This window comes from Bubalus bubalis, chromosome 16 (genome assembly GCF_019923935.1).
Source record: "Bubalus bubalis isolate 160015118507 breed Murrah chromosome 16, NDDB_SH_1, whole genome shotgun sequence".
Taxonomy (NCBI): domain Eukaryota; kingdom Metazoa; phylum Chordata; class Mammalia; order Artiodactyla; family Bovidae; genus Bubalus; species Bubalus bubalis.
In genome coordinates this window covers 33,095,794-33,117,189 of record NC_059172.1, presented here as the reverse complement: position 1 = coordinate 33,117,189, position 21,396 = coordinate 33,095,794, and the positions used below count along the sequence as shown (strand labels likewise).

Sequence of the window (21,396 nt, the reverse complement as noted above, 5' to 3'; positions counted from 1 at the left end):
ACCAAGAAATAGGGAGTAGACATGGGAAAAAAAAAAATCAGTTCTGTGTCTTTATTAAAGAAAGTTAGAAAAAACTAGATCTGACAAACAATGGGTGACGTGCTGGCTAGAAGGGAGGGGGCTGGGCTTAGGCCCTGGGGATTCAAGGGCAGACTGATGGCCTGGGAGGGACCAAGAAGATCAGGTCCTGGCAGCAGCTGAGGAAGTGCCCAAGGATGAGGATTCAGGCACTGGGGTGGGGCATGGGGGTGGGTGATCAGCTGGTTCTGCAGGGGGTCCAGGGCCGTCCTTGGACCCCCTTTCTTGAGACCACCCTTTCTTGTCTACCTAGATCATCCACTGGTCCTGATCCTGTTCGTTGCCTTCCATGTCCACCTGCAGAGGAGGCTGGGTGTGGGTGGGGAGGGGCCTCAGCCACCCAGCCAGCCCCAGTCCCAGATCCTGCCCCTGGCAGGATCCAGGGTTTCGTACCCTTGGCTACACTCCTGCCTACCTCATTGACCTCTCCGTCATCAGGTGACTCATTATAGTCATTCATCTCATCCATGTCCTGCATGTCCTCGTCATCCTCTGAGTCCTCTTCACTGTCCTCGTCGTCATCTTCATCTTCCTCTTCCTCGTCGTCATAGTGCTGGTGAGGCAGGGAAGAGCTTGGAGGTTCCATAGGTCTGCCTGGGCCACTTCAAGGACTGGCCCACTTGGAGCTTCGCTCTGGGGCCAATGAAGGAGCTCCACTCCCTGATCCTGTCCCACTTGAGTCTAGCTGGTTGGTGCACGACCTTAGTGCTGAGTCCACTACCCACCCTCTCTCTCACCTCTTTCTGGTCTCCACCAAAGTTGAGGACCACACCTACTCTGGAGTCAGAGGTCAGACCTTCAGAATTAGAGCAGAGCTTCCATCCACCTGAGCCCCACATAGGCCCCACCTGCTGGAGCCACTCACCTCTGAGGCCGGCTTGCCAATAGGTACCAGGTTGTTGTCTTTTTCTGCAATGCTCTGGAGCTGTGGCCAAACAGGGAGGAGAGCAAGGCTGGGGCCCAAGCAGGGCAGTCAAAGGCCTGGCACTCACCTGCCCTGCCCCCAAGAAGACCCCCAAGTGTGGAGGAGAAGCTTCCTCCGACTCTCAGGAAGATTCAGTCTCTTTCCTGTCATCTGCCACTTAATTATGAATTTGATCTAGCTGTGTAAACTCTCTGGTCTTTGGTTTCCTTATAAGATTATGGTAAGGATGAAGTGACACTACCAGCCTAGAACATGACATCTGCAAGGTCCTCAATAGACAGTCAAAAAATACTTCCTGTGTTGTAGGGAAAAGAGCCTGAGCTCTGATCTGGCCTAGAGGGCCCACAGTCCTCAGCAGATTAGGGTAAAAGGTGAGAACCTAGGCCCCCAGCTCAGGACAAAAACCTCCCCCAGGGCAGATCTGCAGAGTAGGGCCAGGTTAAGGCCAGTGAAGGGGGATGGGGAGCCTGACTGAAGCTCCCCTGCTGTGCTAGGTTCTCACTCACCCAGGCCTGATGCTGCTGTTCTTGCTGCTGCAGCTCTGTCTCCTCCACACAGGGTCGATCCAGATTAAACCACAGTGTCTCAGTCACACGGGGGAAGAGTGAGGGGAACAAGGTGGACATGGCTCCTAGACTGAGGGAAAGGGTCAGGTGAATCCAGCTGTCTTAGATGTGTGTGGTTTTAGATTTTATTTGCTTACATTTTGACTTGGGGATTGGGTGGAGTGGACGGTAGCAGAGACGCACCCCTTCCCTGTGGGAATCAGACAGACCTGGGTTTGAGTCCTGGCTCCACCACTTACTAGCTTTTGACCTTGGCCAAGTCACTTAACCTCTGAGCCTGTTTCCTCGTCTGTAAAATGAGACAATAACAATTATACCACCCTCACCATTATTCTTGGAGAAGGAAATAGCAACCCACTCCAGTATTCATGCCTGGAAAATCCCACGGACCAAGGAGCCTGCAGGGCTACAGTCCGTGGGGTCGCAATGAGTCGGACACGACTAAGCGACTTCACTTCACCATTATTATAACAATCAGTAATTTACTTTATGGATAAGTAAAGCTGTTTGTAAGCTGTTCAAGGAGGGAAGAGAATGGAAGCCAAATGTGGAGAGAGGAAACCAGAATGCAGACTGGCATTACAAAATTCAACAAAATTAAAGATGGAAAGACTCTACTGAAACTACCTCTACCCGCTCCAAACACCAGACTTACTTTCTGCTCCTCCATGCTGCCCCACCCCATACGTACCCAGTGTCAGAAATTTAGGACACGAACCATCTCTATAATGAACCACAGCCAAACTGGGGGGCAGGGAAGGGAGGTGTTACCACGTGCAAGTATGGCTCAGTAAAACATTCTAAAGGCATGAGTAAATAAGTAAATGAAAGACTGAATAGATGAACTAACGTGAGAGAATACATAAACTCAGTTCGGCTTAAGCGGCTGAGGGAGCTGACAAGGAAGGTCCCAGAGAATCTGAATTAAAACTTTTCAGCTCACAGGGAAACTGAGGCCCAGCAACAGGCAACGACTGGCTCTAGGTCACACGGTAAACTGGGGGGAACGCTTGCGGGTAGTAGATCCAGGCCAGGCCCGAGAGATGAGGAGAAAAGGATCTACGTCTAATTCTGTTCTTGCCCTAATTTATTTGACCAATCCGGGGCTAGCTGCTGCCCTTCCGTGTACCGCAGCTTCCCGGCGCGTTTAACAGGTTCAATAACACCCCTCCCCCCCCGCAGAAGTACTGAAGGGCCAAAGAACGCGGCTCCGAAAGACCAACCCAGCGTCGTAAAGCTACCACCCTTCTCTGCTTATTATTATAATCGTGGAATTGACCAACAAGAAGGCAGGGGCGGGATTCGGACAGGCATTTGCCCTTATAGGGTCGCTAATCGCGAAAGGAGCGGCAGGGTAAGGCCAATTAACTGGAAGAAATGCTGAGTGACTGGAAGTGGTACCAATGAGTGACGGGTCTTGTGTGACGGGGTGGGGCTTACTCTCGAGGAAACGGCCAATGAGTTGGAGCGCTTTAATGCTAAGGGGAGTGTGAGCAGGCAGCTCCTGAGGAGGCGGATCAGGAGAATGGGGTTTCTCTGGGGTAGGGAGGGAAGGAGGGACGAGGAGTCAGGAGCCGCAGCCTAGCTTCTGTACTTACCGCGCCGAGAGGCGGCAGCCGGCGGCGACCCGGAAGCACTTCTTTCTGCCTGACCGGAAGAGCCCGCCAGAACCAGGGACACACCAAACGCATGCGTGTTTGCTCTTCTTTTGTTTCCCGCTCCCGCCCCGCCAGAGTGGAAGTGACGTTCCATACGTCGGTCACGTGCTGGATGGAAATTTGGCGCGCCAGCTCTGTCGGCCCAGCCTTGAGTTTCAGCCAACCGATCTCTCTAGGCTGGCCTGCCCCAACGGTCCTGTGTAGCCCCGCCTCTCCCTCCTCAGGCCGTATTTGCTGGCCAGTCCCTGCTGAAAAATAGCTGGCGGCGACCAGCGTTAGTTCTAGGACTGTTTGTCGTACTGCGTACCAGGAAAATTAGTCTACTTCTACCTCAGAATCGCTGGGTGATTTTAACCCCTCGCCGTTCCTGTCTGTCCTTTCTCTCCTTCAGTTTCCCGTTTTGGTGCATACATTCATTTATGTATGCCTTCAACGGAAATATTTGGGTCCCTATTATATTCTGTAATCCAGGCCCTGCTAGAAGCGGGAGCTAAATCTAAGAACATGGTCCCTGCCCTCAAAGACCTCAGAGTCAAGTAGGGAAGCCAGACTCTGCAGATCTGCAGTGGACTCCCTGGTCTTTTTGGGGGGGGGGGGGCGCGGAACGGGCAGCCCCAGGGAATGTGGGATCTTGTTCCTTGGCTAGGGATCCAACCAGCGCTCTCTGCATTGGAAGCGCGGACCTCCAGGGAATTCCTTTCACTGATCTCAAGATTGCCTTTCCAAGTCTGCATTCCAGATTTTGTAAGGGCTTTAGTGTTTACTCAGTCTCAGGCGCAGCATTCTGCTACTGGGGAATTGAGCTGCCCTCTCCAGGTCTGTGCTAAATCCGCTTAGGGGTCAGCCTTGTCACATCTCTCCCACTCCTTTGCTGATGCCTTCATTCTAACCTCTGTCCGACTCAGCTTCCCCTTCAGAAATCATAATACATTCTGGCAATGGAATTCCTTCAAACCCAGTGCCCATTACGCTCCATCATCCACCAGCCCATTTTAAGGCCAGCAATCAGCCATCATTTCACTACTGCCTTGACCCAATGTGTGCCTTTTAACAAATCCTTTTTCCGTGTCTGGACTCCGTTTCCTCTTCCGCCCAGGCTTCTTCCTACCTTGGACTGATGTGAGAATTTGATGAGATAACATATTTAAGAGTTAGTGTACTGTGCATATGGACTCACATTGTTTCCAAGCAGTTCTGGTTGTTATAAAGTTTTTCATTAAAGAGTAAAATTTGCCCCTTGGACATGTCCACCTTTTTTTTTTTCTTTCATTCATTCAACCAGTATCTACTGAGTACCTTATTATATGCCTATCATTATTCTAAGTAAAGAAGGTACAATAGTGAACAAAACAGAACAACAACAATAACAAAATCATGAAGAGACTCATGGTGCTTCCGTTTTAATGAGAGAGATAAAAAGATAGCTAAATAAAATATATAGTTTTAAGATTGCAGTAAATACTAAGGAGAAAAAATAAATCAGAGAAGTGGGAATAAAATGTTGGTAGATGAGATGTTTTATCTTGGAGGGCCAAGGAAAACCTTACTGGGAGGTTGACTTTTGAGTAAAAGTTCTGAAGAAAAAAAGACAGCACTATTCTGATATTTAGGGAAGAGCATCAAGGCAAGAGCAAGTGCAAAGAGCCTCCAATGGCTATAGTGTAGTGTTTTATGGAGAGAAGGGGAGAAGATGAGGATAGAGGTAGGAGCCAGAGAGGACAGCTTCACAGATCACAATAGCACTTCGGCTTTTACCCCGTGTTCAGGATCCCTTGAAGGGTTATGAGCAGAGGATCCACACAACCTGATTTACATTTTAACAGAGTTACTCTGGCAATTTTATAAAGAGAAATTCAGTTGGGGATAGTGGCAGAAGCAGGAAAAGACATGAGAGGTGCTGGTGTGGGGGGAAAACATCTGGAGTCATTTTTGAGTTTGAGATGTCCTTTAGAGGAGGGATGTTGAGGGAGAGGGAGGGGGAATACTTCTGAAGGTGGAAGGAGAGATCAAGACTGGAAATAGCAGTTTTAAGAGTCATCAGCACATGATTGGTCTTTAAAGCCACCAAAGGAGGGAGTGTAGATGTAAGAACATTTCCTTCAAAATTCAGAATTTTGAGGAAACTAGGAAAAGCAGAAAACTAGACTGAGAAGGGCCAAAAAGATAAGCAGAAACCCAGGTAAGTTGGGTGGTGTCCTGGAAGCCAAGTAAAGAAAGGGGTATCAGGAGGAGGTAGTGCTGCACTGTACTAGGGTTCTATATAAAATTATTTCTGTTTCCTCAGCAGACCATGAGCTTCTTGAGGGCAGACACTGAGTGGTTTCTAAATCCTCAGAACCCAGTCTGACCTCTCCCTTCTTTTTGATCCCTTATCTCTCCTTCAGTGTTCCCATCAGTTGCTCCTTCTGCTTCTTAATTTAGTTACAAGGTCCCTATGCCTGGCGCTCGTTACCACCATCCTGCCTGATGGCTCTGGTCTGATAGAAATTCCCCACTAACAGACAGTTTCTTACCTAGATCCTCACCCATGTTCAACAAGCCATGGTGGCTAGGGGGAGGGGGAAAAGGAGAAGGAGAAGTGGAAATTTGATGTGATACCCTATTTTCGGCTCAGGAAACTGAGTTAATGATGGTGCCATTTGCTTTACATTCATTATCCACTATTTATCCTTGCCAAAAGAAGAGATAAGAAAGCCTTCTTCAGGGATCAATGCAAAGACATAGAGGAAAACAACAGAATGGGAAAGACTAGGGATCTCTTCAAGAAAATCAGAGATACCAAAGGAACATTTCATGCAAAGATGAGCTCAATAAAGGACAGAAATGGTATGGACCTAACAGAAGCAGAAGATATTAAGAGATGGCAAGAATACACGGAAGAACTGTACAAAAAAAGATCTTCACGACCCAGATAATCACGATGGTGTGATCACTGACCTAGAGCCAGACATCCTGGAATGTGAAGTCAAGTGGGCCTTAGAAAGTATCACTACGAACAAAGCTAGTGGAGGTGATGGAATTCCAGTTGAGCTATTCCAAATCCTGAAAGATGATGCTGTGAAAGTGCTGCACTCAATATGCCAGCAAATTTGGAAAACTCAGCAGTGGCCACAGGACTGGAAAAGGTCAGTTTTCATTCCAATCCCAAAGAAAGGCAATGCCAAAGAATGTTCAAACTACCGCACAATTGCACTCATCTCACACGCTAGTAAAGTAATGCTCAAAATTCTCCAAGCCAGGCTTCAGCAATATGTGAACCGTGAACTTCCTGATGTTCAAGCTGGTTTTAGAAAAGGCAGAGGAACCAGAGATCAAATTGCCAATATCCGCTGGATCATGGGAAAAGCAAGAGAGTTCCAGAAAAACATCTATTTCTGCTTTATTGACTATGCCAAAGCCTTTGACTGTGTGGATCACAATAAACTGTGGGACATTCTGAAAGAGATGGGAATACCAGACCACCTGACCTGCCTCTTGAGAAATTTGTAGGCAGGTCAGGAAGCAACAGTTAGAACTGGACATGGAACAACAGACTGGTTCCAAATAGGAAAAGGAGTTCGTCAAGGCTGTATATTGTCACCCTGTTTATTTAACTTACATGCAGAGTACATCATGAGAAACGCTGGACTGGAAGAAACACAAGCTGGAATCAAGATTGCCGGGAGAAATATCAATAACCTCAGATATGCAGATGACACCACCCTTATGGCAGAAAGTGAAGAGGAACTAAAAAGCCTCTTGATGAAAGTGAAAGTGGAGAGTGAAAAAGTTGGCTTAAAGCTCAACATTCAGAAAATGAAGATCATGGCATCCAGTCCCACCACTTCATGGGAAATAGATGGGGAAACAGTGGAAACAGTGTCAGACTTTATTTTTCTGGGCTCCAAAATCACTGCAGATGGTGACTGCAGCCATGAAATTAAAAGACGCTTACTCCTTGGAAGGAAAGTTATGACCAACCTAGATAGCATATTCAAAAGCAGAGACATTACTTTGCCAACAAAGGTCCGTCTGGTCAAGGCTATGGTTTTTCCTGTGGTCATGTATGGATGTGAGAATTGGACTGTGAAGAAGGCTGAGCACCGAAGAATCGATGCTTTTGAACTGTGGTGTTGGAGAAGACTCTTGAGAGTCCCTTGGACTGCAAGGAGATCCAACCAGTCCATTCTGAAGGAGATCAGCCCTGGGATTTCTTTGGAAGGAATGATGCTAAAGCTGAAACTCCAGTAGTTTGGCCACCTCATGCGAAGAGTTGACTCATTGGAAAAGACTCTGATGCTGGGAGGGATTGGGGGCAGGAGGAGAAGGGGACGACAGAGGATGAGATGGCTGGATAGCATCACTGACTTGATGGACGTGAGTCTGAGTGAACTCTGGGAGTTGGTGATGGACAGGGAGGCCTGGTGTGCTGCGATTCATGGGGTCACAAAGAGTCAGACACGACTGAGCGACTAATCTGATCTGATCTGATCTGAAGTGTTAGACTTTTTTTCATTTCATTTCAAGGATGATAAACTAAGACTCTAAGGGAATTTCCTGATGGTCCAGTGCTTAGAACTCCATGCTTTAACTGCCAAGGGCTCAATCCCTGGTTGGGGAACTGAAGGATCCTGCGAGCCTCAAGGTACAGACAAATAAATAAATAGAGACTCTGAGAGGTTAAAAATTTGCCTCATGGTCCTTCACTTGTTCCACTGTTTGATCAATATTGTTTGAGTGCCAGCTGAGTTCTAGACACCTTGACAGGCCCCAGGGACAAAGAGGTGAAGTAGAAATAATCCGTGTTCTAGAGAAAAATACAATCTAGTGAAAACTAAGATAGTTATAGACAATTATAGGAGACAGTAGTCAATATTAAAATTAGTGTATAAGGAAAGTGTTATAAGAACACAGAGGAAGGAGAGATGAATGGGTTCTGGATAAAATGAGTTTAGATTTTGTTTGAGGAAAGGAAACATTTGAATGGGCCTTGAGGGATGAATAGGAGTTTACCTGCTAGACAAGTGGGAGAAGGGGATGCACAAAAAGGCATATTGCATGCAAATGCATGGAGTTAATCAAATGATGTATTTGGAGAATAATGAGAAAATGTTTACACTGAACTAGGTGTCTGGGGATAGAGAGAGATGAGAAAGAATGTTAAGGGGACTCTGATGGCATAGGGCTTTGGTGTGGCCATAAGATAGAGTGGATGGGATGAGAGTCGGGCATCCTGGGATTTATCTTGGCTCTATGACTGACTTATGGAGACCCCAGGCAGGTCCCTCCCCATCCCCCCACTTTCATTTTCTCTAGCATAAAGTACAAACCATGTCTCCAGCTCTGGTGTGAGTCCCTGGAAGGCACTTCCCTGAGCAGACCCTTTCTCTCTCTCTTCTTTTTTTTTTGGCTGTGTTGCAGGGCATGTGAGATCTTAGTTCCGAGATCAGGGATCATACCCACATCCCCTGCATTGAAAGGTGGATTCTTAACCACTGGATTTTCAGGGAAGCCCCCAACCTGGCCTTTTCTGTCCTCAGATGTTACCTGCTCCTTAGCTGGGTTTTACACAAACCAGGGCCTGGGCTGAAAGCAGAAGGCAGGATGGGGATAGGTATTTCCCAACAGTCAGAGATAAATCCAAAGCCTGCAGGCTGGAGTGATAAGTCCATGGCTCTATGCAGAGAATTCTCCAGGATCCAGGATGGTTTATAGCTGGGTGATGTGAATTCAATGCTAGTGAGAGCTGCTTCCATGGTCCTTGAGGAGTATGGCTGGCCCTAGTAGAGGACAGAGGAAAATATCACAATTACCATCTTTTATGTATTCTAAGGGATAGTTGTTCTCTAAAGAGCTTTCACACCTGTCATTTCCTCTTATTCTCACCCCAGTCCTGGAAATCCTGCTCCCAGTTAGCTAGCATATGAGGTTCCAAAAAGTGAAGTGACTTTTCCAAACTGAAGCCACAACTCAAGATGGTCAATCTTGCATTCGCTCTACAAAGCTTTCTTTTTTTTTTTTTTTTTGTATTTGAAAATTTATTGACATGGTTTCCCATCTACAAAGCTTTCTTATTAGCCAGTCTGTGCTTAGTGATGGGGACTCATGTAGGAGTCATATCTGAGTCCTCATCCCCTGGAAGTCCCCCATCTAATTTGGAGGCATAAAGCAAATCATTAGGCCCTTAAAGGCCATATTTTACAAACTTTACAGCATTACATAGTTACTGTAGTTAACAATACTGTATTGTATATTTGAAAGTTTCTAAAAAAGTATATCTTAAATGTTATCATCATAAGAAAAAAATGTTTTGTTTGGGGACAAATGTTGACTGAATTTATTGTGGTGATCATTTTGCAGTACATACAAACATTGCATCATTATGTTGTACATCTTGTATGAATACGTTATATGTCAATTATATCTCAATTTTTAAAAAAAGCAAAGAATGTTGTCTACAGCCTGAAATCTACGGAATAGCCCAATCTCAAGGCTCTTGCCTTTAAGAGTATATATAACACTTTTCCCTTCATATGGAGATAAAAATTTGCAGAACAGAGAATAACATTTGTCTTGTTGGAGGTTTACAGGGACATGGTGATCTGACTTACGGGGCCAGCTGTAAGAAAACACCATTCCTACACCAAGAAGTTGGCAACAACCCACCATGCCTCTGCCTCTCGTTGCCTTTAAAAATGCCTGGCTGAAAACCTTCGGGGAGTTCAGGGCTTTTGCGGGCATGAGCCACCCATTGAGTCACTCTCCTTGCATGGCCCTGAACTAAACCTTTCTCTGCTCCAAACTGCAACATTTCAGGGCTGTTTGGCCTCACTGTGCATCGGGCACAGGAACTTGCATTCAGCAGCAGTTCTGGCAAGAAGTCACCCTAGGAGTCTGCACCTGTGGCAGGCCGATCCCGGCCAGACAGCCCCTTGCCTGAATTCCCAGCAGCTGCCAGAGCTCATTTCCCTCCAGGGATCTTGGAGGCACTTTCTCTGATAAGTATACAGAAACTTGCTCAGTAATAGTGCTCCAGCTAGGCCCCTACTTGCATGGAGGATTTGCACATATTTGCTTACTATAGCTAAGGTTTCCTCACTCTGATCAAAGCAAAAACAAAAAGTGGGAAGAGAGGCCCTCTGTATGAGATGGCAAGGCTGAGGGGACACAAACATGCACATACAGTCACCAGTGCACACTCCCAGCACACACACGGGTGCTAGGCAGAATAAAGCCTCCCCAAAAATGTTCATATGCTAGTCCCAGAACCTGTGAACATGTCTTACAGGGCAAAAGGGACTTTGGAGATGTGATTAAAGACCTTAAAATGGTGAGCATAGCCCAGGTCACCCAGGTGGGCCCAGTCTGTCTACACAAGTCCTTAAAATTGAAGAATCTTTCCCAAGAGCTTTGGTCAGAAAAAAAAACAATACAAGAAAGGAAAAAGAAACAAGGAGATGCTACACTGCTGACTTTGAAGATGGGAGAAGGGACCACGAGCCAAGGAGCGCAGGCAGCTTCTAGCAGCTGGAAAAGGCAAGGGAACTAATTCTCAGTCTAGAGCCTCCAGAAAGAAATGTTGTAGGGAAGAAGAAATTTGACTGCATATTTGATCTGTTTCTTTTACTTTAACCTTTGTATTCTATTGCTTTTGCTGTGAGTTAATCACTAAAAGAATATTACCTACAGCCTGAAATATACACAATAGCCCATTCTCAAGACTCTGGCCTCTAAAGGTACAACACTTTTAGAGATAAAAATGGGCAAAACAGAAAATAACAGTTGTCTTGCTGGAGACCTAAAGGAGAATTATGACCAGGTGTTGGACAGCTGTAAGAATAAAGGATTCCTGAATCAAGAAGTTTGCAACAATCAGCCATACCCTCTTCCCTTTGAGTGTAAAAGAAGCCTGAATTCTAATTCAGGTAAGGTGGTTCTTTGGGAAATGAGTCCACCATCTTCTCAGTCTGCTGGCTTTCCAAATAAAGTTGCTATTCCTTGCCTCAGCAACTCATCTCTCCATTTATTGGCCTGTTGTGCAGGGAGCAATATAAGCTCAGACTTGGTAACAGGAATATAGCCCTGCTGACACCTTGTGGTAGTTCAGCAAGACCCAAGTTGGACTTTAAGTTACAGAACTGTAAGATAATACACATGTGCTGTTTTAACCCACAAAATGTGTGGTAATTTGTTACAGCACCAATAGAAAAGACACAGGCAATGCCTATGTCCTCACGCCTAGATAGACATTGAATCACGTTGTCATACACACTTGAACAGCCCCAGGCAGAGAGACCCAGAGACGTGAGCAGGCTTTCAGTGGAGGCTGGGGAGCAGTGAGCCTGCAGGGGTGCTCTGTGGGGCAGGGTGCAGTCTTAGGGCTGCTTCTTGTTTGTTGTGAGAAAGCACAGAGCAAAACCCTCACCTGCTGGGCAAATTCTCTTGCCTTCACTCTGCTCCCTCAGTCCTTACATTCTAGTTTTAACAACCTCTACACCAGTTTTTACCTTAAACACTGATGTGAACAGAGCATGAATGAACCCTGAGGACATTATGCCAAGTGAAATAAGCCAGTCACTAAAGGACAAAAGCTGTATGGTTCCACTTACATGAGGTCCCTAGAAAAGTTAAATTCATAGAGGATAGGGGAATAGTGGTTGCAGGCATAACAGAGAACAAATCTGACTCCACATTAGATTTACTGTAACTTTTGTATTCTACTGTTTTTGCTTCAAGTGAAGAAAGCTGTGTATGCCTATAAATTGGGAGATTGGGATTGATATATACACGCTGTATGTGTGTGTGTGTGTGAAGTCGCTTCAGTCATGTCCAACTCTTTGTGACCCTATGAACCATAGCCTGCCAGGCTCCTCTATCCATGGGGATTCTCTAGGCAAGAATACTGGAGTGGACTGCCATGACCTCTTCCAGGGGATCTTCCTGACCCAGGGATCAAAAATGCATCTCTTACGTCTCCTGCATTGGCAGGTGGGTTCTTTACCACTAGCGCCACCTGGAAAGCCCCATATACACACTGCTGCTGCTGCTGCTACTGCTAAGTCGTTTCAGTCGTGTCTGACTCTGTGCGATCCCATAGACGGCAGCCCACCAACCTCTGCTGTCCCTGGGATTCTCCAGGCAAGAACACTGGAGTGGGTTGCCATTTCCTTCTCCAATGCGTGAAAGTGAGAAGTGAAAGTGAAGTTGCTCAGTCGTGTCTGACTCTTAGCGACCCTATGGACTGTAGCCCACCAGGCTCCTCCATCCATGGGATTTTCCAGGCAAGAGTACTGGAGTGGGGTGCCATTGCCTTCTCCGATATACACACTACTATATATATAAAATAGGTAACTAACAAGAACCTACTGTTGAGCACAGGGAGGTGACTCAATACTTTGTAATGACTTATATGGGAAAAGAATCCAAAAAAGAGTGGATATACATATATGTATAACAGATTTACTTTGCTGTACAGCAGAAACTAGCACAACATTGTAAATTAGCTATAAGCCAATAAAAATTAATTTAAAAACGAATGTTGCCTATAGTCTGAAATATACATGACAGCCCATTCTCAAGGCTCCATCCTACCTTTAAAGGTATTAATATAACACTTTCCCCTTCGTATAGAGATAAAAAGTTGCAGAACAGAGAATAATATTTGTGTTGTTGGAGGTTTACAGGAACATTGTGACTTGACCTATGTGGACACTGAAAGAACAAAGGATTCCTACTCCCTGAATGTCATGATTGTTTACTAGTGGATCCACAGCACTGAGCACAGTGACCATCAATCAGCTGATGCCCAATATTTGTTGAATGAATGAATAAGAGACCAAAATATATATACTGGACGCATGCAGTATCTGAACTGTCCAGGGAAAGGCAGAGGACTTGGGTTTGGGATCTAGTTCATTGATTCCTCATTGTGTGCTCTGACTTTGACCAAGACACTTCACCTCTGAACCTCAGTTTCTCTATGTGTAAAGTAGGGGCACTGTCTGCCCCACAGGGCTCTTGTCAAGGTCAAGTGAAATACATATGATGAGGGTCCAGTCATTGCCCCCGGGAGCTGCACGTTGACCTAGAAACCTCAGCTGAAGCATGGAGGGAGCAAGGAGGCTTAAACTGAGAGAGTTGGACTAACAGGATTCTAATTCTGTTCCAAGTCCACCATGAATCCCCAGGTGACCCTCGTTTCTTAGGGCTGCTATAACAAACTACCAAAAGCTTTGTGGCTTAAAACAACATGGATTGGGACTTCCCTGGTGGTTCAGTGCCTAAGACTCCATGCCCCAATGCAGGGGACCTGGGTTTGATCCTTGGTCTGGGAACTAGATCCCATATGCCACAACAAGTATTCACATGCTGAAACTAAAGAGCCCGTGTGCTGTGCTTAAGACCCAGTGTAGCCAAATAAATAAGGAAATAAAAGAAACATGCTATAAAAGTAAATATGTTTTAAAGGGTGAACTTTTTAATAGATTTTTAAAAATAAAATATTTATTTATCTATTTGGCTGCACTAGATCTTAGTTGCAACACATGGGATCTTCTTTGCATCCTGAGGGATGTTTCGTCACAGCACACAGACTCTCTAGCTGTGACGCTGTGGCACACGGGCTCCAGAGAGCGTGGGCTCAGTAGTTGTGGCGTGCGGGCTTAGTTGCCTCGAGGCACGTGGGATCTTAGTTCCCCGTACATGCTAAATTGCTTTAGTCGTGTCCAACTCTGTGTAACCCTATGGACTGTAGCCTGCCAGGCTCCTCTGTCCGTGGGATTCTCCAGGCAAGAATACTGGAGTGTATTGCCACGCCCTTCTCCAAGGATTCTTCCCAACCTAGGGATTGAACTCGCATCTCTTATACCTCCTGCATTAGCAGGCAGGTTCTTTACCACTAGTGCCACCTGTGAAGCACAATGAGGGATCTAACCCATGTCTGCTGCGTTGCAAGGTGGATTCTTAACCACTGGACCATTAGGGAAGTCCCAAGGGTTAACAACAGCAACAAAACATGGATTTATTCTCTTACCGTTCTGGAGGTCAGAAGTCTAAAATCAAGGTTTCAACAGGACTGCATTCCTTCTGAAAGCTTTAGAAAAAGTCCATTTCCTTGCCTTTTCCAGCCTCCAGAGACCACATGCAAGGCTGTGCTGGTGGCCGTTTCTTCATGTCACTCCAACCTCTTATTTCCATCTTTATATCTTCTATGGCACTCTCTAACCTCCTGCCTGCCTCTTATAAGGATTCTTGTGATGATATCAGCCCACCCAGATAATTCGGGATAATCTATCTCAAGAGCTGTCCCTTAATCACATCTGCAAACTCCTTTTTGCCATACAAAGTAACATATCCAGGCTCTGGGGTTTAGGACATGGGCATTAGTACCATCCTTCTCCCACTTGGGCCTCAAGTCTCTTTTTCTGGAAAATAATAGCCTCAGTCCTGCTCTGACCCCCTCCCTGCCTCTGACAATCTCTCCCAGAGGAGTGAACTCACGGAGCCAGAAATGTTGGATAGAGACCAGTGACTGAATTCCTGACTGCCTGAGCACTCCAGCTCACAAATCGCCCCAATCTTATCACAATTAGTTACAGCCCCAGGACCCAACTGTCCCCAAAGCTGTGTTCTGCCCTTTCCTTCCATTTCCTGGACTTTCCCAAGCAGGCCAGCCTCCTCCCACCCCAGTGACAACCCACACAAGAACATCTTTTATTACTAAATAGCAAACATCTACTGTCTCACACTATCCTTACCTGCATCCCCTACCCTGCACTTCAGGAAACTTGATCCAAGGATTTCTCCCACATCCAATCCTCACACACAGCCCCTTAGGGAATTCATATTTCATTTTACATTTCTCTGTGTTTTACAGATAAGGAAATGGAAGCTCTGGGCTTACCAGGCAGCACAGTGGTAAAGAATCCACCTGCCAGTGCAGGAGATGCAGGAGACACTGGTTCGATCACTGGGTCGAGAAGATTCCCCTGGAGAAGGGTGTGGCTATCCACTCCAGTATTCTTGCCTGGAGAATCCCCATGGACAGAGGAGCCTGTCAGGCTACAGCCCATGGAGTCACAAAGAGCTGGACATGACTGAGTAACTGAGCACACAGATCACATACAAAATTGAGGCTCTCCTTGTTCCTCCTCACTCCAGCTCCCTGTTTTCCTCTGCCACTGTTCCTTCTGCTCACAGCCTCCAGAGCCAGGACAGTTTCATCAAGAATCACTGAGTCCAAACTGAGGACAGTCTCAGGCCAGAATCAGAGGGACCCATCACAGTCCCTACTGGGCATTCACCATTCATTCATTCATTCAGACTTCCCATATTTCCTGAGTGCTGACTGGATACCTGGTACTGTTCTAAGTTGAGAACAAAATGGACACAATTACTTGCTCTCATAAGACCCACTTTGTAGTGGTGGGAGACCATCACATAAATAAGCAATAATATCAGATGGTGATAAATGTGGTAAAAAAAAAAAAAAAAAAAAGAATACAGCCAGGGAAGGCAATGGAGTACACAGGGGTGAGGATGACACCATATTCCAGAGAAGGTGGACAGGAAAATCTTCGCTGATATGCAGACATTTAAATAGATTCCCAAAGAGAGAAGGGAGTGAGCAAGCTGGAAGTGGGGGAATATTCCAGGCTGGAATCAGCATCACTTCCAGCAGCTGCTACCCAGATTTACTTTTGCAGTACCAGTCAGCACCTTCCACATCTTCTCAGGTTCTCAGTCTCTGAAAATGACACCAACATCTCCTCAACCCATAAGCCAGAAACCTGACAGTCATTTTTGTCCCTGATCTCTCCCTCTCTCCCCATGTCCCCAAAGCCCCCAGACCCTACAGATTTTTAAAAAACATTGATTTATTTGGCTTCACCAAGTTTCAGCTCACAGGATCTTTGAGATCTTTGATCTTTGTTGCAGTAGGATCTTCAGTTGCAGCATTTAAACTCTTAAGTTGCATCATGTGGGATCTAGTTCCCTGACTGGGGGTCGAACCCCCGCCCCCTGCTTTGGGAATGTGGAGTCTTAGCCACCGGATCACCAAGGAAGTCCCAGCCCTTTTTCGTAATGAAAGTGTCTGACTTAAGCTTTGGTTACTAAGGCAGCCACATCAAAGGATATCTTGAATAAACAAATTGCTAGGTAACTAATCAGGCCATCTCCTGGAACCAAGGCTCCTTTGTTTTGGAGGTATTGGTTTATCTCAATAACCGACTATTTGGGACACTTTTTATTTCTCTTCCTACACTTTAAATTCCTGCTTATATGTGTTAAATTCATCAGTGACGAGTGAGACTGTGAAACCCTAGATTCCCACCTTCTTCCCCAATAAAAACACAACCCCAACCCCACACATTCTTTCTTCCTCTCTCTACACACAACCTGGCTATTTGGCCCCAGGTACACTGTGTAATTTCCGGGTCGGGTGAACAAATCTTTATTTTTTCAGTTTCCTGATGCTTATTGCTGCAGTTTGTCTTGCAATCATACTAAGAACCTTAAGGGCCAGTCCAACCATAACATTGCTTATTAACAGGCTGAGACAAGCATAAAACAATCAGCATAGTAGGGAGGATTGCATGATTGCCCTTGCAATTAACCAAGGGGAATTTCCTTTTTACCTGCAACTTGCTTACTAACTCAGGTGGGTAACACCAACTGAACTTTGCTTTCTGGGGGTCTGTTGTACTACTGTGTGCTTTCACGTGTTTCTCAGTAGTGTGTTGCCTGTGGTATCCAACCCAAAAGCCCACAGCAGCCATAATAACCCAAGGATCTCCCCAGACTGGTGTGATAAAGGCTAGGTGGTCTAGGACTTCCTTGGTGGTACAAGAATCTGCCCGCCAATGTAGGAGACACAGGTTTAACCCCTCATCTGGGAAGATTCCACACGCCTCGGAGCAGCTAAGCCCACACTCTAGAGACCGAGAGCCACAACTACTGAGTTTCGTGGGCTGCAACTACTAAAGTCCATGAACCTAGAGCCTGTGCTCCAGAACAAAAGAAGCCACCACAATGAGAAGCCCACGCACCAGAACCAGGAGTGACCCCTGCTCACTGCAGCTAGAGAAAGCCCCAGCACAGCAATGAAAACCCAGCTCAACCAAAATAAACAAATAATTAGACCCCCCCGCCAAAAAAAAAAGGCTAAGTGGCCTAATGAGATGCTGCTTTTGCTGCTAAGTCACTTCAGTCGTGTCCGACTCTGTGCGACCCCATAGACGGAAGCCCACCAGATTCCCCTGTCCCTGGGATTTTCCAGGCAAGAATACTGGGGTGGGTTGCCATTTCCTTCTCCAATGTATGAAAGTGAAAAGTGAAAGGGAAGTCGTTCAGTCGTGTCTGACTCTTAGCGACCCCATGAACTACAGCCTACCAGGCTTCTCCATCCATGGGATTTTCCAGGCAAGAGTACTGGAGTGGGGTGCCATTGCCTTCTCCGCTAATGAGATGATTAGACCACTAATTATAAAGGCCCTTGGACTTCCCTGGCAGTCCAGTGGTTAAGACTCCACACCTCCAATGCAGGGGCATGGGTTCAATTCCTGATCGGGAAAGATCCCACATGCCATGCAGTGTGGCCAGGGTAAAAATGGCCTTAATTAACTTAATTAACTAAAGGGAAGAACAAAATCTGACTCCATGTTGGATCTGTTTCTTTCATTTTAACCTTTGCTTTCCGTTGCTTTTGTTACTAAGCATACATGATAGCTGCCTTGAGGAAGCCCACCCCTCTGCCTGAATGTTAGAGTGCCTTTGTTCAGCTCACAGGGAAACACCCTGATCCTGATCACCTGGGAATGGCTGCAGGAAAGAAGAAATTGACACATCTCCTCTCTCAGGCTGACCAAATCAGGAGATATTTTGCAAGACTTATGGCCTTTTTACTTTACTTCCTCACTTCCTCCTCTTCTCTGTTCTACAAAAGAAAGTAGCGTCCAGACCCCAATAAGTCCCAACAGGACTCTAGTTCACCATCTTCTCAGATGTCTGACTTTCTGAATCAAGTCAGTATTCATTGCCTCAACACCTCATCTTCTGTAGTGTGGGGTAAGCAGGCTGAGCTTGGACTTAGTAACATTGTGTTTAGTCTTTTCAGTCGTGTCCAACCCTTTGCAACCCCATAGATCCTGCCAGGCTCCTCTGTTCATGGCCGTTCTCCAGGCAAGAATATTGGAGTGGGTTGCCATGACCTCCTCCAGGGGATCTCCCCAACCCAGGTCTCTCACACTGTGGATTCATGATAGCTGCCTTGAGGAAGACTTTACCATCTGAGCCACTTGCCCAAAGGGTCCTCTATGCCTCAAGGCCAAGGACAGCCAAGGTAAGTTGCAAGGCTATTGTCACTACCCAAGGAGAAGCTATGGCTAAAGGCATGAGAAAAACATTCCCTTTGGGGAGGAGGGGAGGAGACCTCTTCCTGCTACCAATGAGTCAGTAGGCTGTGCTATGTAGGACCATGTGTCCTAACCCAGAAGAATAAAATAGTCTGGCAACCAGTGGCACCACCAGAGGGAAAATATGACCGTGGCTGATTCTCTGAAGGAGGGAATAGCAAATCTCCCCAGGATACTTGCCATGATAATCTCATGAACTGTATAAATGGCCAAAAAGATATGACACCAAAAGACGAGTCCCCCAGATCTGAAGGTATCCAATATGCTACTGGGGAAGAGTGGAGGAGAATTATCAATAGTCCCAGAATGAATGAAGCGGCTGGGCCAAAATGGATACGACACTCAATTGTATATTATGGATCTGATTCCTGCTGTGTTGTTGAAACTGAGCAGGACCGTGTGGGTTCCTGGGCATGGAAGCCTTTCTGTCCCCTGTTCCTGGTTTGTTGGGAACAAACTTCAGCCTTCATGACCTTCCCTGAGTTCCAGAGGACAGAGTTCACAGTTGTGAATCAAGGGGTTTCCCAGGTGGCCTCAGTGGTAAAGAGCATACCTGCCAATGCAGACTCAGGATACACGGGTTCAATCCCTGGGTCGGGAAGACCCCCTTTAAGAGGAAACTGCAACTGGCTCCAGTATTCTCGCCTGGAAAATTCTACAAAAGGAGGCGTCTAGCGCTACAGTCTATGGGGCCACAGAGTCTGAGCCTGTGCATACACACACAATCAAGGGAGAAGCAGCCAAGAAACACCTGAGGCAAGATTAAAGGAACCAGAGAGGCTCACCAAGATTAGGAAACCACCTGAGATGAGGTTGTTTATCTGGAAGTCTCTTGCTTTTTTGATGACCCAGCGGATGTTGGCAATTTGATCTCTGGTTCCTCTGCCTTTTCTAAAACCAGCTTGAACATCTGGAAGTTCACGGTTCACGTATTGCTGAAGCCTGGCTTGGAGAATTTTGAGCATTACTTTACTAGCGTGTGGGTAATTTTGAGCATTACTTTACTAGCGTACTTTACTATTTCTGCTTTATTGACTATGCCAAAGCCTTTGACTGTGCGGATCACAATAAACTGTGGAAAATTCTGAAAGAGATGGAAATACCAGAGCACCTGACCTGCCTCTTGAAAAACCTATATGCAGGTCAGGAAGCAACAGTTAGAACTGGACATGGAACAACAGACTGGTTCCAAATAGGGGAGTACGTCAAGGCTGTATATTGTCACCCTGATTATTTAACTTCGATGCAGAGTACATCATGAGAAACACTGGTCTGGAAGAAGCACAAGCTGGAATCAAGACTGCCGGGAGAAATATCAGTAACCTCAGATATGCAGATGACACCACCCTTATGGCAGAAAGTGAAGAGGAACTAAAAAGCCTCTTGATGAAAGTGAAAGAGGAGAGTGAAAAAGTTGGCTTAAAGCTCAACATTCAGAAAACAAAGATCATGGCATCCGGTCCCATCACTTCATGGGAAATAGAGAGGGGAACAGTGGAAACAGTGTCAGACTTTATTTTTCTGGGCTCCAAAATCACTGCAGATGGTGACTGCAGCCATGAAATTAAAAGACGCTTACTCCTTGGAAGAAAAGTTATGACCAACCTAGATAGCATATTGAAAAGCAGAGACATTACTTTGCCAACAAAGGTCCATCTAGTCAAGGCTATGGTTTTTCCAGTAGTCATGTATGGATGTGAGAGTTGGACTGTGAAGAAAGCTGAGTGCCAAAGAATTGATTCTTTTGAACTGTGGTGTTGGAGAAGACTCTTGAGAGTCCCTTGGACTGCAAGGAGATCCAACCAGTCCACTCTGAAGGAGATCAGCCCTGGGATTTCTTTGGAAGGAATGATGCTAAAGCTGAAACTCCAGTAGTTTGGCCACCTCATGCAAAGAGTTGACTCATTGGAAAAGACTCTGATGTTGGGAGGGATTAGGGGCAGGAGGAAAAGGGGACGACAGAGGATGAGATGGCTGGATGGCATCACTGACTCGATGGACATGAGTCTGAGTGGGCTCCGGGAGTTGGTGATGGACAGGGAGGCGTGGTGTGCTGCGATTCATGGGGTCTCAAAGAGTCGGACACGCCTGAGCGACTGAACTGAACTGAATGGGGCTGGATACCATGATCTTGGTATTTTTAATATGTAGTCTTAAGCCAGGTCTTTCACTCTCCTCCTTTACCCTCGTCAAGAGGCTCTTTAGTTCCTCTTCACTTTCTGCTATCAGAGTGGTATCATCCACATATCTGAGGTTGTTCATGTTTCTCCCGCCTATCTTGATTCCAGCTTGTAACTCATCCAGCCTGGCATTTGTCAGGATGTGCTCAGTGTGTAGGTTAAACAAACAGGGTGACAACAGACAGCCCTGTTGTACTCCTTTCTCAATCTTGAACCAGTCAGTTGTTCCATACAAGGTTCTAACTGTTGCTTCTTGACCAACATACTGGTTTCTCAGGAGACAGGTAAGATGGTCTGGTATTCCCATCTCTCTAAGAACTTTCCACATTTTTTCATGATCCACACAGTCAAAGGTTTTAGTGTAGTCAATGAAACAGAGATAGATGTTTTTCTGAAAGTCCCTTGCTTTCTCTATAATCCAGTGAATGTTGGCAATTTGATTGATCTCTAGTTCCTCTTCCTTTTCTAAACCGAGCTTGGACATCTGGAAGTTCTTGGTTCACGTAACGCTGAAGCCTAGCATGCAAGATTTTAAGCATGACCTTATTAGTGTGGGAGATGAGTGCAGCTGTCTGATGTTTAGCACATTCGTTGGTA

The 21,396-nt window shown here is 46.1% G+C and overlaps 1 protein-coding gene across 11 annotated transcripts; it reads right to left on the bottom strand.

Moving 5' to 3' along the window:
- Nucleotides 1–37: 37 nt before the first annotated feature.
- ANAPC15 (anaphase promoting complex subunit 15) lies at nt 38–3,319 on the bottom strand. 11 transcript variants are annotated; one of them, XM_006064715.3, is made up of 6 exons: nt 2,513–2,814; nt 1,779–1,858; nt 1,510–1,639; nt 944–1,003; nt 494–631; nt 38–387 (listed from the first exon to the last, which is right to left on the bottom strand). In XM_006064715.3, exons 3-6 carry the CDS (start codon nt 1,627–1,629, stop codon nt 328–330), a joined length of 378 nt encoding a protein of 125 aa, XP_006064777.1. In that variant the 5' UTR covers nt 1,630–1,639; nt 1,779–1,858; nt 2,513–2,814; the 3' UTR covers nt 38–327. The 11 variants fall into 11 exon arrangements, with proteins under 11 accessions (XP_006064777.1, XP_006064775.1, XP_006064778.1 ...); XM_006064713.3 differs by having other exon boundaries at nt 1,809–1,858; XM_006064716.3 differs by having other exon boundaries at nt 1,510–1,634; nt 2,513–2,813.
- Between the last annotated feature and the right edge of the window lie 18,077 nt (nt 3,320–21,396).

Excerpts from the sequence above, each read along its gene's own strand:
- ANAPC15 (XM_025266476.2), bottom strand. The coding sequence starts at position 1,629 with ATGTCCACCTTGTTCCCCTCACTCTTCCCCCGTGTGACTGAGACACTG. Across the intron at positions 1,004-1,509 it reads AACAGCAGCATCAGGCCTGG|CTCCAGAGCATTGCAGAAAA; the intron begins GTGAGTGAGAAC and ends GTTTGGCCACAG. Across the intron at positions 632-943 it reads TTGGCAAGCCGGCCTCAGAG|CACTATGACGACGAGGAAGA; the intron begins GTGAGTGGCTCC and ends CTGCCTCACCAG.